Genomic DNA, 16,391 nt, shown 5'->3' on the forward strand with positions numbered 1-16,391 from the left:
GTTTATATGGACATTTTACTTAACTGGTCATTGCCACTATAAGGATGTTACAGGTTACTTGCCCATTATTTTCATATTACAATGTAAAGATAAGAGCTGTAACACTAAAAACTTCAGTAATTAGCACTAAACAGCTTTCAAGGTGCTGGAATTATTTATTTTAACAAAGTAATAAATTGCCTTAATGGGTGAGTGAATCTTCTATTTTTCATCAACTTCTGTCCTTAACTGTAAATACTGCTACTTTTAAACAGACCTTGGCCTTAATTGTCCTAATATCATTGACTACTGACAAATTATGGTACTGCTAAGCATATTCCATCCTAGCCTCTGTTTGCCTAGGACTCCTGTATTAAAATTGTTGGTTAAATAAATGTATTTGATACCAGAGTTAACATAGGTCAAACAATGGGAAAGAGCTTGCCTTGTATGGCTGCCTTGTTATAAAATTCCATAACAAATATTTAACTCCACTCAGGTTAGCTGTTTACAATGCCTCCAGGCTCTCTTGTGAATGTTGATAGTGCTCTGAAAACGTGCTTAATGGAGAAATCATTAGGAAAAGGCTAGGTAAGACAGAAAATACCAATGCCACAAACTGTGCAGTTCAGGTCAACCCCTCTCAAAAAAGATACTTTAGAATTAGAAAAGGTTCACAGAAGGGCAACAAAAATGATAGGTATGGAATAGCTTTTATATAGGGAAAAATTAAAAAGAGTGGGACTGCTCATCTTTAAAAAAGAGAGGATAATCCTCTATCATAGCCTCCCTTAGTCAAGTCACAAATGGTGTGGAGAAAAAGTGTTACTTGTCCTTTTACATAACACATGAACTAGGGTCACCCAATGACATAGGCAACAGGTTTAAAATAAATACAAGTACTTTTTCACCCAACCTGTGGAACTCATTGCCAGGGGATATTGTGAAGGCCAAAATTATAACTGAGTTCAAGAAAGGTCCACCAATGGCTATTTAGCCAAGACTTTCCAAGATGCAACCCCATGCTTTAGGTGTCCTTAAACTTCAGCCAAGCAGAAGGTGGGACTGGACAATGGGATGGATCACTTGATAAATTGCTTTGTTCTATTCATTCTTTCTGAAGCATCTGGTACAGGATACTGGACTAGAGGGATAGTTCTGACCTACCATGGCCATTCTTATGTTCAGGTTTCACTTTTGCTCTTTACAAAAGCAAATGTGTCTAGGGCAGCTAAAGCATTTTGGCACCTAAATACCTCTGAAGATCTAGGCCTTAGTTTCCTAGATTTTTAAGGCCACAAGAGACCATTATTGCATCTAGTCTGATGTGTGTGATTTTACAGAAAGGTTAATGCTGTGAAAGAAAAAGCCAGTTAGAGTTGCCATCCCTGGTCTTTGAACAAGTGTCATAGCAGAGCCCCAGCAACCTTAAAGAAAAAAAAACCCACCAGCTGAGAACCTGTAGTAGTATAATAGAGTCTTGTCATTAACTCTCATAGCAGCCTTACTTCAAGCTGGGACTGAGCTGTGGCAGAGAAGCACCATTCTTCAGCTGTTCTCAGATCACAGGGGAGAAGATGGAAGAGGATGAAAGAATCAGAAGCAAGAGCTAGGCAGGAGAAGTAGGAGAGGAAGGAGAAGAGACTATACACATGAGAGCTGTAAAACTAGGCACATCAATTTTACTTAATGTTAAAGGCATCAGGAGGAAACAAATGGACAATCTAAATATATGCAGATTATTGTGGCCCATTGGCAATATGGTCAGGCTTTAGTTCCAACAGCTGTGCATCCCTTAGACAAAGCAGTGAATGGGCAAAAACAGCCCATGCCCACTCTTGCACATTAGAATATTAATTGGTTGAAGTACACAGGTAGGTAGATAGATATATGGCAGTGCCTGACTGAACAAGCACTGTACAGTCCTGGAGCCTTAGAACTACACTATTTCTATGGGATCAATTCCACTAAATAACACAGCTCTTGTAAATGACACATGTAGCCCATAGGCTTGTTTTTACTCTAGTCCCTGCCTTGCCTTCATTATATTTAGCTGCTTTTATTATTAGCTGTAATGCAAGAAACCTACCGTATTCACACTTGCCAACTTTCATGTGGTAAATAAGCACTTCAACTTTCACAAGAAGCCAAAAATCAAGCTAATCCCATTTCAAAACAAGCCAATTTCTATGAACCCCAACACACTATGACTAGATCCCACCCCGGTGTGCAGTCAGGGGTGCACAGCAGGCCCACCCCAGTCCCAGACTCTTCCCCTACCCTTCCCCGCTTGCCAGGAGCCAATCCCCAAAAAACCCCCAAAACAAACAAAAAAAGCAGCAGCAGCAAGCTACAAGCCAAAAACTAGCCAACAAGCAACTCGCAAGCCAATTAAGGAAAACAACAAGCCCAGTGTCTGCATTTTTTTCACAGGTTTGGCATGTCTGCATCTTGTAAGACATTAGCGGAAGCATAAGTGTGGTTAAGTAGGCTGTAACCCTTGACATAGATCAACAGTTACTTTTAGATTTTAGGAACTAAGGAGAGCTTGCTTAATGGTAGGAATTAGAATGTTCCAATAAGTGCTACCATAAGGAACATGGAAGTAATAACCACAAATCTGCTTAAGCAAGGGGTGACAGATATGATTATGAGCTGAAATGGTAGTTGTATACTAATGTATCAGTATACTAACCTATAGAAGGAGGACACCTCAACATTGGTAGGGTGAGGAAATACATATAAGGAAAAAGTGAAAAACCCCTACTGAATATGCTTTAGATAGATAGAGTGGCATCAGTGTAACATATAAATGTTGCATCCCAGCCTGTGGGGTAGGAGAGAGAGATGTAGCCTTTGGAAGGGGCTACAACAATGGCCACTCATGATGAGGAGGAAGGTGATGGTGATGAGGAAGATGATGGCTAACATTTCAGGTCATCCTGCACAGGATGGTGTGAGTATATGGACATATAGAAGAGTTCCTACAGTGAGAGCCATCGGGGTTCCCAACTATAGAGTAATTTTACTAATACTGGGCCAGATTTGGGACAAGAACCTGTCAACCCTCAAAGTGATACCTGGGCATTTTTAAGTAATCAATCAATATAATTAATACCCACACTATAGATCAGGCTAACACACACTCATCAGTAGGACAGGTGGAGTTTTAAGGCTGCAGGACTACACTGAACAGAGCTTTTCTCATCACCATATATAGATAATAGGGAATCCCAGAACATCAGTTTCTGTGACAAGTGAAAGAGGAGGTAATAACTCGAGCTTTTTGGAAACTGCTGATTCACTAGAATTGAAACTTCACAGGAATGTGTCAAATCGGTAGAAATTTTTGCCCAGAATCCCCTGCTCCCTGGAATTTTTCAAAACATTGTTTTGATTCTCCAGAAACAACTTTTCTAAAATTAACTTTGCACCAAAATTTTTGAACTTTTTGTTCTAATTCAAACAAAAAAAATTGTGAAAAGTAATTTTCATTTTTTGACCAGCTCTAGTGATAACTGAACAGCAGGATAAGCCCCTTCATCCCACTTCCCCTCTGAGAGGTTCCTTTTGTTTTACAGTACTTTTCATGTTCTCCAGAGGGGAATTACTTTTTTTGTCCATATTTGCAAAGCATGCTATACTCAGAAGCTTTGTTTTCTCCCATGGAAGGTTGGCCAGCAGAATGATTTACTTTTATATAAAACAAACAAAATTTCATAGCAAATCCTGGACTGTGATTAATATTTTGGGGGTTCTCCATACCTACGCATATTGCCAAATATGCACAATCTTTATAATACAAAAAGCCTTTCACAATTCACACCAGTAAAGGATTGTCAGGCTTTGTCTACACTTACAACGGGGCAGCCGCCCCACTGTAGCGCTTCGTGAAGATGCTGCCTGCACTAATGGGAGAGCTGCTCCCATCAGTGTAGGTACTCCACCTCCCCGACATAGCACTGCCTACGCTGGGAGTTAGGTCGGTATAAGTGCATCTCTCAGGGTTTAACGGTTTTTTTTACCTGAACCCGAAAACCACCAAGTCCCCACCACACAGGCAGGATTTTAATTTTTTACTCCTTTTTTACTTTTTCTGTACTCTAACGTAACGAGACATATCGAGTTATGGTATATGCATCGGCAATTATGTTTGTCGCTGGTTGTGGACTGCCCTTGATCGACGATAGGCTATCCACTATGCACCACTGACCGCCTGGACAGCAATGACAGCCGGATGATGGCCAGACAGGCCAGGTAGCCAGGAATTTGATTTTGAACTTTGAATAGCATGGGACAGCCAGCTGCTCCGAGGGTCAGCACGTGGTAAGAAAAGTTAAAAAAATCAAAATAAAGAGAAGTCCCGCATGGACCATGCGATGTGAATCGCCAAAGGGGCAGGCAAATCTGTTCTAAATCTTCAAAATCAGAACCAAAAAATCGCCATTCAAAATCAAAGCAGACACACCAGAGCGGGCTCAGCGGGGCTCAGCGCGCGACTGTGACAAAACAAATGGAAGCTCAATCAATGGAATGACGCCATGGACTGGAGGACTCAAGCTATCCCACAGTTCCTGCAGTCGAGAAGTATTTGCATTTCTGGCTGAGGGTCAATGCCAAGGTCAGTGGGGGGTCAGGCATAGTCCGCGGGTGGTCAGGCACAGAAGTACCAAGTACCACCACCACCAAAACACTCTTGAACTCTTTTTAATCCTCTCTTGACTCTCTTACTGAATACTTCAGATTTTACTGACTGTGCAGCAGATAGACCCGACATGCTGCTTCACGCAACATGCAGCACCTGTGGTGGTGGCTGATGGTGCACTCCGCCTGGCACATCAGCCTATTGGCAAAGCCATCTGCAAAAAGGCAGGTAAACTGATGACCATCATGACTGATAGCCTGGTCATGGGTGCCTGAGGGGTGCCTCATGGTAGATGGTGGTAGATGGCCAAATATGGCTGATAACCATCAAACATATACTATCAAACAGGGGCCCAGCCCTGAAAAGATTCCTTTGCCCAAAGAAAAGAAGAGGATGCTGGGGCCCTGAACTACACCCTCACCTCTCTGCTCCACTCTCTCACACACTCCCTTGCTCTGTCTGGACTATCTCTCATAGCTCATCACTATCCTCACCTCCTATTATCTCTGCATTCTTATTCTCTATTCTTTATTACTTCATCACACAAGTGGGGGACAACCAGGAAGGCTGAGGGAAGAGGGGAGGAAGAGGAAGGTTGGTTGCAGGAGCAGGTTGCAGCTGCACCCTGAATGCAAATACAGCTCATAATTTCTCATAATTTCTGCAGGCTCTCTCTCTGTCTCTCTCTCTCTCTCTCTGATACAGTGGTTCACTTCTCTCTATTCTAGACACAGGGACAGGACTAGGGACTTGCCAGGCAGGACTGATTTTTTTTCTCAATTTTTAGAGGAGGGATTGGAGGAGAGGACTTTCCCCAGCTTTAATTTAGCGGCTAGCTAAGAGCCAAGAGCAGCACTTAACACAGCACAATGGAACAGTGCAACACTGGTAGGACAACAATCTTATTTCCACCAATTACCAATTTATGGTATGGTAATATGGCTGATGGCTAACCATCCCTGCATGCAATGCAAAAGCAAGCTGCTCTGTGCTCTGCTGCTGCTGCGCCTCTCTGCTCTGCATCTAGTCCACATACGGTGACAGTCACAAAACAGGCTACAGCTCCATGATGATTGCCATGCTATGGCATCTGCCAGGGCCAGGAAGGGAAAAAATGAATGAAATGTCTGCTGCTTTCCCAGCAGCGGAAGGAGTGACGGACATAGTGACCCAGAACCACTAGAAAATGAATTTCTCATCAACCGAAATTCGGGGGGGGGGGGAGGAGGGGGGAGGGGAGGGGGCGGGAATGATGGGATAGCCCAGCTACCACACAGTCAGAAATCGGAGAAATCGCTAGCTCGGACCGTGGCGCGCACACCACCGTTTTGTGTGTTAGTGTGTGGCCCTACGCACATTTTTATAAAATCTGTTTTACAAAACCGGTTTATGCAAATTCGGAATAGTCCCGTAGTGTAGACGTACCCTCAGCAACATATTTATACCGCTATAAATTTGTAGTGTAGACCAGGGCCCAATCAGAGCATGTGTTACTTTGTACATCAGTTTGGCTTTGCATAAATTTTTTTATCCCACTCCACGTTAGCCAGATCAGATACAATGTATAGGTATGAAAAAACCCTCTGATTTTAATCAAAAGTACATTTCAGCTCACTTTTGGGCCAGCCTGTGTTCATGCTGCTGCATGAGGATGGGAGGTTGTGTGTGTTCAGCCAGGTCTGGTAAAAGAGCATCTATCACTCTGTTCTTCCATCTGCTGGGCACCTGCAATTGTAAGTGAGTGGGCTGTAATGTTAACCCTGGGGAGGAGTCTATGCAGCAATTACACTGAGCCTGAGTAGATTTATCCTGATCAGCAACCCAGCAGCACATGCTACTTCCTAGTCTGAAACAAAGGGAAGTGGCTTGAAGAGGGCGGGCTGGCTAGAAATGAGGTGGTTCCCGGCTTGAGAGAGGGACAGGATTCATTGTAAGACACCTCCTCTGCTCTTCTCAGAAGTCACTGACCCTGGCACAGCACCCTCTAGCGTAGGTCGTCCTCCCTGACACATTGTCCCTTGGAAGCCTAACAAGTCCCTGGAAATCAGCCAACGGTGTATAAGAACTGTGAATCAGGTGTAACAGGAAGCCTTCAATTATATCACTCCCCTATTCCACTACTTAATCCAGCTCTTTAAGGGGGATTTGACTGTTAATGTCCAGACCTAAAAGCTGACTCAACACAATTCATTTTTCACAAACTTCACTGACTTTTTTTTTACCATTCACTACCAAACCCACCATTACTCACAGTCTTTGGCCTTTCAGTCTTTCCTGTTGTTATATTGCTACCTTTGGGATCTGGAGTGAAAGGATTCTGCTTGTAATCCCTGGGTAGAGGGGATGCTGAGATCACTGTGCGCTGGGCCCATGATGCAGAACCTAGATTATAAATAATGTGGCGTTACAGCAGAACTTGACTTTAGCAAAAATACACAAAGCACCTGTTCTGATACATAAACATAATAAAAATACAGACGTTAACAGTCATACAGAACTGTAAGCAACTTCTTTCTTAGTCCTGTCCTAAATGCATAGCGGTTCCTGTATGGTTTCTAATAGAATGTGCAGAATTAAAAATAGCCACAATATTTCTGCATAAAGACTTAATCAAAGCCCTGTCACTGGTTAGAGAAAGTCTCATTACTGTGGGACTCATACATATATTCCACCATCCATAGACAGATCAGTGAAGCAGATCTTTGCTGATCCAAGCTCTAATCTAATCCATTATAGGCAAATAGTTTCTCCAAAGCTCTGTCATTATCCCTTAGATTGCAACAGAATCAAAAATGTAAGTCGAAGTGTTTCTTCAATTTCAAGCGTTAGCTTAGTTTTTCCCTTCATTAGGTCTTCACGCAGACAGACACTTCCCTAATTGACTGTTGGTCCTTTTAGACACTAAAATCTCTGAAGCAGATGCTGAGTTTCTACCTGGCTACTGATATGATCTAAGCTTGGATTGTCTCCACATACAGCATGGTTAATATTCTGTTAGAGCCACTGGCAGCTTGCCACATGTCACCCTTGCCAATAGCCTTGACTGGCACCTAGCTATGTTTCTGAAAATTATAGCACTTATTTTGCCATGCAAATACAAGCCCTAACAGATGGGTGCTCCTCCTCCTTCCCATATCTTTGTGCAGCAAGACATCCCAGAATGCATTGTCCTGAGTGTTGCTGGTACTAATCTGTGTGCCAGTCCTCTAGCCCCTGCGGAGGCAGTACAAGATTTTCTCAGAAAGCACTGATGGGCAGCGTGATGGACAGAGGGTTGTGCTGTGACTAAAGCCTCGATGTGGACAACTCTACTGTGTTTATTGTAACCAGATCAAATGAGGATGTCAAGACCTGGGTGTGGTTGCAATTGCAGCCTAAAGAGGCAGAGACATAGCAAGTACTCAGTTGTCACTCCTAGATGAATATGAAGACTAGAATGAAGGGTAATGCATGCACTTACTTTAGGGCTTAATACTGCAACTAAAGGCAATACAGACATTCAAATTCATAAAAATTATAAACCTTTGCACTCTGTGAGCCTGCTTTTCCTGACAAAGTGCATTACTGCTAATGGGTGGGAAGTGATAGTTATTCCGTATTGGTTTATTACCTGACAAAGGACTTCTTGCGCTGCTTGCACTAGAAGACATCAGATTAGTGGACTTCTTCATTCCTTTTAAAAGAAATAAATTACAACATCCATAATACAGTTACACAATTAACACTACAATCATCAAGAAAAAGCTAGAAAAAAGCATGTCCTTTTAGTATTTGGGGACAGACATCTGCAGAATGTCTGTATTTTGAGGCAGGCTCCATTTTAAAAAAAGGCTTTTCCTTGCTCTCCAGACAAGTTCTCCAGCTATGTAGCAGGTTGAATAACGGGGAATTCCCTGCAGGCCAAATACTTTGAAATGTCCAAGCTGATTTTCACTTCTTTTCATCCTGTGTGTTTGATTCGCCCATAGAATCTGGTTTGTTCAGAATGTACTCAACCTTACTTGCTCATCTGGTATTTACACTGGCCGTATTTTTCATCTCTGCTAACACTGGAAAGGCAGTTTAGTATTCTTTTTTCATCAACCTGTTTAAAGCACTTTGAATTAAACACGTGTTATAAAAAAAAAACAGCTGGGAAGAAAAAAAAATCTCTTTTAAAGCTTCAAAATTCTTGTCCCTTCAGTGAAGAACTGAGAAAGCTCCGAACTCCTGTTCTCTTGTCCTCCAAAGAGACTTCCAGTAAAAACAGCAGTATTTATATTCCGGATGGTGCTAAGGTTAAAAAAACAAGCAATCAAGCAAAAAAAAAAATCCCCACCCGAAAACCATCCTTCAGGCCTTCTTCACACATGATGAGAAAAAAAAATGGGGGGGGGGGGAAGAAATGAAGGAAGATAGAAACCATCCATTTTTGCACGTGGGGGTTGGTGAATATGCAGGCATGCACTATTTTGGTAATCCCTGTGGTGGTACAGTACCCAAGCCACACAATTAAGCTGGAAAAATCTACTCAAACTTGTTTGGATGTTCACGTCATTTTAAAAGAAATGCATGTTCCCTTACCTGCGGGTGAGTTTCTCTGGGATGTTACAGCTTCCAAGTCATAAACCTGACACTGCAGTTCATCCACGCGCTGGAAGGCATCCAGTTTTAAACTACGTTCTTGGATCAACTGGCTTCTTATCTAAGAAGGATGGCAATACCACATGAAGAGAATTCAGGTTAAAAAAGAAAAAAAAATCTTCTGACAATCCTTGTTCAAAGCAAAGTCACAGGCTAAAGGGCTCAAAAGGAGGAGAAGCAGATGCCTTCAGCATCAGAGGTGGTCACAGTTCAGCGGTGAATGAAGTAATTCCTAGATATAATTTTATAAAATGTGTCTCGGATCCTTCCGGAGGAGACAGTGATATAAATGGGCATTATAACTATTTAATAAAATCTGCAGTTTCCAGCATTTTAAGAAAGGGCAGTAGACAACCTAGGGCCTTTTCCCACCTCACTCCCCTGAGCTCTCTATTTATAACCCTTGTAACCCACACCCCACATCATGACCAGCCACTTCCAGCCTCAGTGCCATTCTAAATGAAAGACAGGAGTGAACATCTTTCCCTCAGCTCCTCCAAGGGCTGTGGGGCCCGTCTTCTCAGTGCCCCACTCCCTGCCAGAACAAGGAGCAAGAAATGAGAACCAACAATTGAATCAGACACTGCTGAGATGATGGCTTAGTTCTAGACAGGGTAACTGTTATAAGCCACATGCTTTCATGCCCACATAGGTCTCCTTCTCGGGAGCTAGCAGCAGCAGGGACCACTGTGTAGCAAGTCCTGACACTGTAATTGTTTTGTTTATCCAATACCACATTATTTATTTTCTCAAAGGCCAATACAGCTACTGATGCTTCCCAGCATTCAAAGGGTCACAAGTATTTTGTAAACACAACAAAAGGGTGTGCAGCTGCACCATTTAGAGACGGGGACTATGAACTCATTGGCCTATGTGCCAGGGCTGAATGCTTTGCTCTTTCAAAAGTCTCTTGGTGTCATATGCTCTTAATAAAGGCAGTCACAGAAAGTACCAGCAGCCTGCCAAACTATTCCCAGCAAAATGCTATCTGTCATCTCGACTCTCCCAAATCGCGGTGGGTGCTTTCAATTGGACTGTTCAGGTGGTTGAAGAGAGAAAATACTTTGGCCAGGTTTACAGGAGAGGCAGTCAGATAAGAACAAGGACGTTTCATTCTATTTATGGTAGGACTGCAGATACGGGATGGAAAGCCACACTTTATGCTGTTAAAGATTGTGGAGTGCATGAAGTGCAGCCAAGGGGATTTACCTGACTAAAATCTAATCAAGTGGTTTTCAAACATTTTCATTCTGCATGTCACTTTGTAAGAGACACAAAGCACCTCTCATTGACCCACTTATCCGCCCGACAACCCAATCCAAGAGCTGGACTACGGAAATTGTACTCATTTAGTTAAATCAGCTTCTAAATTGATTCACTTAAATTTGTGCCAGTTCTTTTTGCAGACAGTCTTAAATCAGTCTAATAATGGAGGACATCGTTAAGCAATTAAATTAAGCTAAATCGATATCCAACTTCAGACTGTCCATACAATATGTTGGCACTGATTTAGTTAAATTGATGCAATTTCTGTGTGTAGACTGGGCTCAACCCTGCCTGTGTCCCAAAATGTTTCATTCAGTGGACCATCAAAAAAGGTTCCTTGAACCCTGGTTTGAGAACCACTGGTAATGGATGTGTCCCCCTTTATACTTAATCGTGTCAGATAGAAAGTAGAGAAAGCAAAGAATAATAAAATTTCTACATGCCAGCTGTGTATGCTGTCTGCAATCGCTATACAACCTGTGTTATAGTATCAAAGACTTGACAATTAGCATAAATGCTAATTATATTTCTTCTTTTACAACAGTAAACATCTGGAGTGGAGATAAAAATGACCTACCTATGGCAGCAACCAAGGTGTTGTGTTTTTGGTTGTCTCTCTCTTGCCCTGAGTCAATGGTTTTGCCCTGTATTTGCTGGACTAATTGCAACAAGCCGTTTCTTTGTTATTCTACCATAGTAACGGCATTAAGATATGCTGAAGATGAAAAATCATGTGCTTTTGTTTTATACTAAACAGCAGCTGTTTTGTGTATGTTTTGGCTGTCAAGGCACTCTTGCATCTACGTTATACTTCCATAAATCTCCTAAGAGGATCTAGATTATCCCAGAACTGTTTAAACACAAAATATATAATCAGATAAGGTCAGTAAAATCTGCATAAAAAACAAACCAAGTAGAATTTGCCAAACTTTTATTGTAAGTGAAAGGCTTGTGCTGTTGGGAATGATGAGCCATTCTATAATTTATACCAAATATAGTACTGCATGTTTGATTTCACCCAATAAGAACATTTAAATGTTAACTTCTAAGTTTATGATTAACTGCTGGAATAGATTTCCTCATTTACAGTTCACATGACAATGCAGGAGAAGAGAAAGAAGACTTCATATACCATTGGGTTAACTAGCAGGCACTTCTGAGCTCCTCCATTCCATTCAGTCATACCTCTCGACCTTAAATCTGCCAGTGTGTGATCGAAGCAACCACAATGTGACGCAAAAGGCTGAAACATGATATACCTGTGTTTTGTTACACATTATAATCTGTCAATTTTGGTATAATGTTTGTGGGGGGTTTTTTGTTTTGTTTTGTTTTAACTATAAAGCAGTTTTTAAGGATGTTTTCTCACTCATTAAACCAGTTGTTTAAAAAGAAATTAGGAAGGACAGAAATTCCATAATGTGCAAAAAACAAAGTACCAGCAGGATTTGAACCCTCAGTCTTCAGATCCCTAGTACAGAGCTAAAGAATTCCATGTTATCCTCTCTGTAGGCCAGCAGCTAGTGAGGGATGTGACACACATTTGCCAGTGGATTACACAACTACTTGCTAAATTATGATATAATGTTGGAGATCAGTGTTCCTGGGTTCTACAACCAGTTCTGGGAAGGGAGCATGATCTAGTGGTTAGAGTGGTGCTTACAAATACTTAGGTTTAGCACATTGTGGATGAGTGGAGGAAATTTAGGCTTGCCATTTTAAACACCTGGGTTTTATACCCAATTCTGCCAGACGTGACCTTCTGTAACCTCTCCGTTAGCTTATTTGTAAAATGGGAGGAATACTTGCCTCTGAGGGCAGGGATTCAAGGCCATGCTCAATATTAGAGGTTGTGAAGTACACACAAATATAAAAAACTCTGGAAGAGATGAGCTTAGACCCCCTGGTCTCCTAGCCCCCAACCTAGTGCACTGTTCCTTACACCCAAAGGCATTCTGTGGTGAAGGGTCTCTCTCTTCAGAACATCTCCTAGCTTGGCAGGGCTGCAGAAGGAGGCGGCAATAACTCCCAAAATGCAGAGTATACCGTGAAATCCAGGGCGCTGGAGGGGGATGCATTGATCAGAGAAAGACATGCAGCTGGTAACCAGTACTGAGGCCCTAGTACATGTCTCAAGGAATGCTAGCTTCCTTAGCAACATGGTACATGCTGAAGTGTTTAAAGGTGTAGTTATGCGCTTACCTGATGCATTTCTTTTTTGATCCGTTTTTGCTGAAGCTTCACTATTTTAGAAGATTTCTCAGCATCTTCGGTCAGACATTGCAGCCTCTGTTCTTTCTGCCCCATGTCTTCCAGCATCTTCTCCATGTTTGCTGCCTTCATCACATCCAGCTGTTGCCTGCTCCGGGCTTCTTGAGTCATCCTATGTTCTACTTCCTGTAGCAAGTGTTTCTATAACATGGAAATAACAATATGTCAGGCAACAGAACTTGAAAGACTCATTCCTTTCTAATATATAAAAACCAAGCAGAATTAAAAACAAACCAACCCTCAAACTTTCTGGGATCAGAAACAAAATAGGGCAGAAGCCCAATTTTTTCTCCTTTGCTCATCACCTTTAAGCAATGCCTGGAAAGGAGCTCCCTGCTCTGGTAAGTTATGTAACTTAAACTGCATAATTTACATCAGCTTAGCCCTCTAGTGTACACAAGGCCTAAGTTAAACTTTTTGCATGTGGGAATAAACATTGGGTGTTCTTTTTCCCTCTTATTTAAAATAATCATCAGCAACAGAGTACTGGAGTTATTTTTTAATACAGGTATTTTAGCATCTGGAAGATATTCTTAGGCTCTTTGACAGTTCATATCTCCATCTTACAGCTTCATTTTCATAAAATAACCCTTTTAAAACGTTGATTGTCATTTTGCCGAGGTGATGTAAATCTTATATATGATCCCTAACAGCTTCTGTCTATATTCCTCTCTGACTACAAGAGTGCCTGTAGAAAAAGCTCAAACCAATATATATGGCTCGGTAGAGTCAAAATATATACATCTTCAGCTTCAGTTTCCAGTTGTCCCTCAACTGTTTCTGGAAGTATTTACCTCTTGAAAGGCAATGGGTAAAATTCTCTATTGAAGTAAGTGGTATTGAGAGGAGATGAGAATTTGACCCACTTCGTAGAATGAGTCAGGATAGTTATTTTAGGTACCTGCTTATCTAACTGTTTCTTTAGTCTTTCATTGTCTGCTTGAGATTTTGCCAGAGCCTTCCTTATAGCCACCAGCTGCTGACGAAATAAAAGCACCTCTTGTTCTGCCAGCATCTTGGCATTCAAACACTCTTCTTTGTTTTGAAGGGCCTCCTGTCAACAAAAAGAACATAATAGAATTAAGGAATGAAAGCCATGGTCCTGTATTGTTAATAGCACCAGATTACTTGAAAGGTGACCTGCAAGGGATTTTTAATAAGTTGCAGGAGTCCTTTTTGTTTCTTTCTGATTAAAAAAGAAGGCCTGAAAAATTTACGGGGGGACTTGTTTGATTTTGGGGCCTTTTGCATTGAGGGGCTTGTTTGGTATGTTTCTGCTCATTTTTTCTAAAGCCTGGTTTACAAACAGATTTTGTACGGATAGAACTATACCTCTACCACGATATAACGCTGTCCTCGGGAGCCAAAAAATCTTACTGCATTATAGGTGAAACCACGTTATATCGAACTTGCTTTGATCCACCGGAGTGCGCAGCCCCGCCCCCCGGGAGCACTGCTTTACCGCGTTATATCCGAATTCGTGTTATATCAGGTCACGTTATATCGGGGTAGAGTGTATTTTTGTTAGGTATGTGATCGGTATATATAAAATGTTACCAAAATATTCAAGGTTAGTACAGTAACTCCTCACTTAAAGTCGTCCCCGATTAACGTTGTTTCATTCTTATGTTGCTGATCAATTAGAGAACATGCTTGTTTAAAGTTGTGCAATGCTCCCTTATAACATTGTTTGGCAGCCGCCTGCTTTGTCCACTGCTTGCAGAAAGAGCAGCCATTGCAGCTAGCTGGTGGGGGGTTGGAACCAGGGTGGACTGGCAGCCCCCATATCAGCTCCCCTAAGTTCCCTGTGCAGCAGCCACCCAGCAGGCTATTAATTGCCTGCAGTTCAGCTGTCCCTTCCCCGACTGCCATGTGCTGCTCCTGCCCTCTGCCTTGGAGCTGCTCCCAGGAGCCTCCTGCTTGCTGTGCAGGGCAGGGGTAAGATGGGTGCTAATGTCAGGGTGTCCCTCTCCCCCATGCTCCTGCCCCCTGCTTGCCCCATCTCCATAGAGCGGGGGGGGGGGGGAAGAGGGACAGGGCTCAGGACAGAGGGAGCTTGCTGGTAGCAGCTGCTGTCTCAGCTAGCTGATCTACTTTAAAAGGCAATGTACTTAGGCCTGGTCTACACTAGGAGGTTATGTCGAATTTAGCAGCGTTAAATCGAATTAACCCTGCACCCGTCCACACAACGAAGCTATTTAGTTCGACATACAGGTCTCTTTAGTTCGATTTCTGTACTCCTCCCCGACCAGGGGAGTAGCGCTAAATTCGACATAGCCATGTCGAATTAGGCTAGGTGTGGATGGAATTTGACGTTAATAGCTCCGGGAGCTATCCCACAGTGCACCACTCTGTTGACGCTCTGGACAGCAGCCCGAGCTCGGATGCCCTGACCAGCCACACAGGAAATGCCCCAGGAAAATTTGAATTCCTTTTCCTGTCTGGCCAGTTTGAATCTCATTTCGTGTTTGGACATCATGGCGAGCTCAGCAGCACTGGCAGCGATGCAGAGCTCTCCAGCAGAGGTGTCCATGCAATCTCAGAATAGAAAGAGGGCCCCAGCATGGACTGACCAGAAAGTCTTGGATCTGATCGCTGTGTGGGGCGACGAGTCTGTGCTTTCGGAGCTGCGCTCCAAAAAACGGAATGCAAAGACCTACGAGAAGGTCTCCAAAGCCATGAGAGACAGAGAATACAGCCGGGATATAACGCAGTGCCACGTGAAAATCAAGGACCTGAGACAAGGCTACCAAAAGATCAAAGTGGCAAACGGACACTCTGGATCCCAGCTCCAGACATGCCGCTTCTACAAGGCACTGCATTCCATTCTAGGTGCGGCCGCCACCACTACCCCACCACTGACCGTGGACTCTGACGATGGGATAGTGTCGACGGCCGATTCCTCGGAGATGTTCGCGGACGGGGAAGATGAGGAAGCAGATGAGGACGACGAGGCAGTTGACAGCGCTTACAACGCTGATTTCCCCGACAGCCAGGATCTCTTCATCACCCTCACTGAGATCCCCTACCAACCCTCCCCAGCCGTTAACCCGGACCCTGAATCAGGGGAAGGATCAATCAGTACGTGCTTTAAACATGTAAACATTTATTTTTAACAGAGCAGGAATATTAACTATGTGAAAAGAAGGTCAATATATATGGGGATAGAACAGAAATCCTCTTGGGAGATCTCCACGAAGCTCTCCTGGAGGTAATCGAAAAGCCTCCGCAGGAGGTTCCTGGGGAGAGCAGCCTTATTGGGTCCTCCGTGGTAGGACACTTTTCCGTGCCAGGCTATCATCAGGTAGTCTGGTATCATTGCCTCGACGAGCATGGTGGCATAGGCCCCTGGTTTGTGCTGGCTTTCACGCAGCATGCGGTCTCTACCTCTGTCAGTGATCCTCCTCAGGGTGATCTCGCTCAGGGCGTCCTGCTTTGAATTAGGGGAATGTTAGTAATGGGAATGCTTGACTGTTCCTTTACATTACAATAAGCGTCGGTTTACAGCCACGTGGTGGAGGCGGTAGAGGGGCAGCATACAGGGATCTTTCCCGGGGACGGCCGCGAGGAGGTGGAACAGGGGCAGAGTTCATGCTTTCCGGATTGC

General features: G+C 43.1%; 1 protein-coding gene across 10 annotated transcripts in view; it reads right to left on the reverse strand.

The window, feature by feature from the left end:
* The window catches only part of LOC120401000, a 131,024-nt gene that overhangs the window by 5,207 nt on the left and 109,426 nt on the right, over positions 1–16,391 (reverse strand). For all 10 annotated transcript variants that reach the window (XM_039530460.1, XM_039530454.1, XM_039530458.1 and 7 more), the window contains 6 exons: positions 13,686–13,838; positions 12,716–12,925; positions 9,188–9,308; positions 8,235–8,297; positions 6,876–7,006; positions 6,240–6,349 (listed from right to left, as the gene is read on the reverse strand). In XM_039530460.1, coding sequence (XP_039386394.1) covers positions 6,240–6,349; positions 6,876–7,006; positions 8,235–8,297; positions 9,188–9,308; positions 12,716–12,925; positions 13,686–13,838 — 788 coding nt within the window. The remainder of the gene's footprint in view (positions 1–6,239; positions 6,350–6,875; positions 7,007–8,234; positions 8,298–9,187; positions 9,309–12,715; positions 12,926–13,685; positions 13,839–16,391) is intronic.

Source organism: Mauremys reevesii, linkage group 3 (genome assembly GCF_016161935.1).
Source record: "Mauremys reevesii isolate NIE-2019 linkage group 3, ASM1616193v1, whole genome shotgun sequence".
Taxonomy (NCBI): domain Eukaryota; kingdom Metazoa; phylum Chordata; order Testudines; family Geoemydidae; genus Mauremys; species Mauremys reevesii.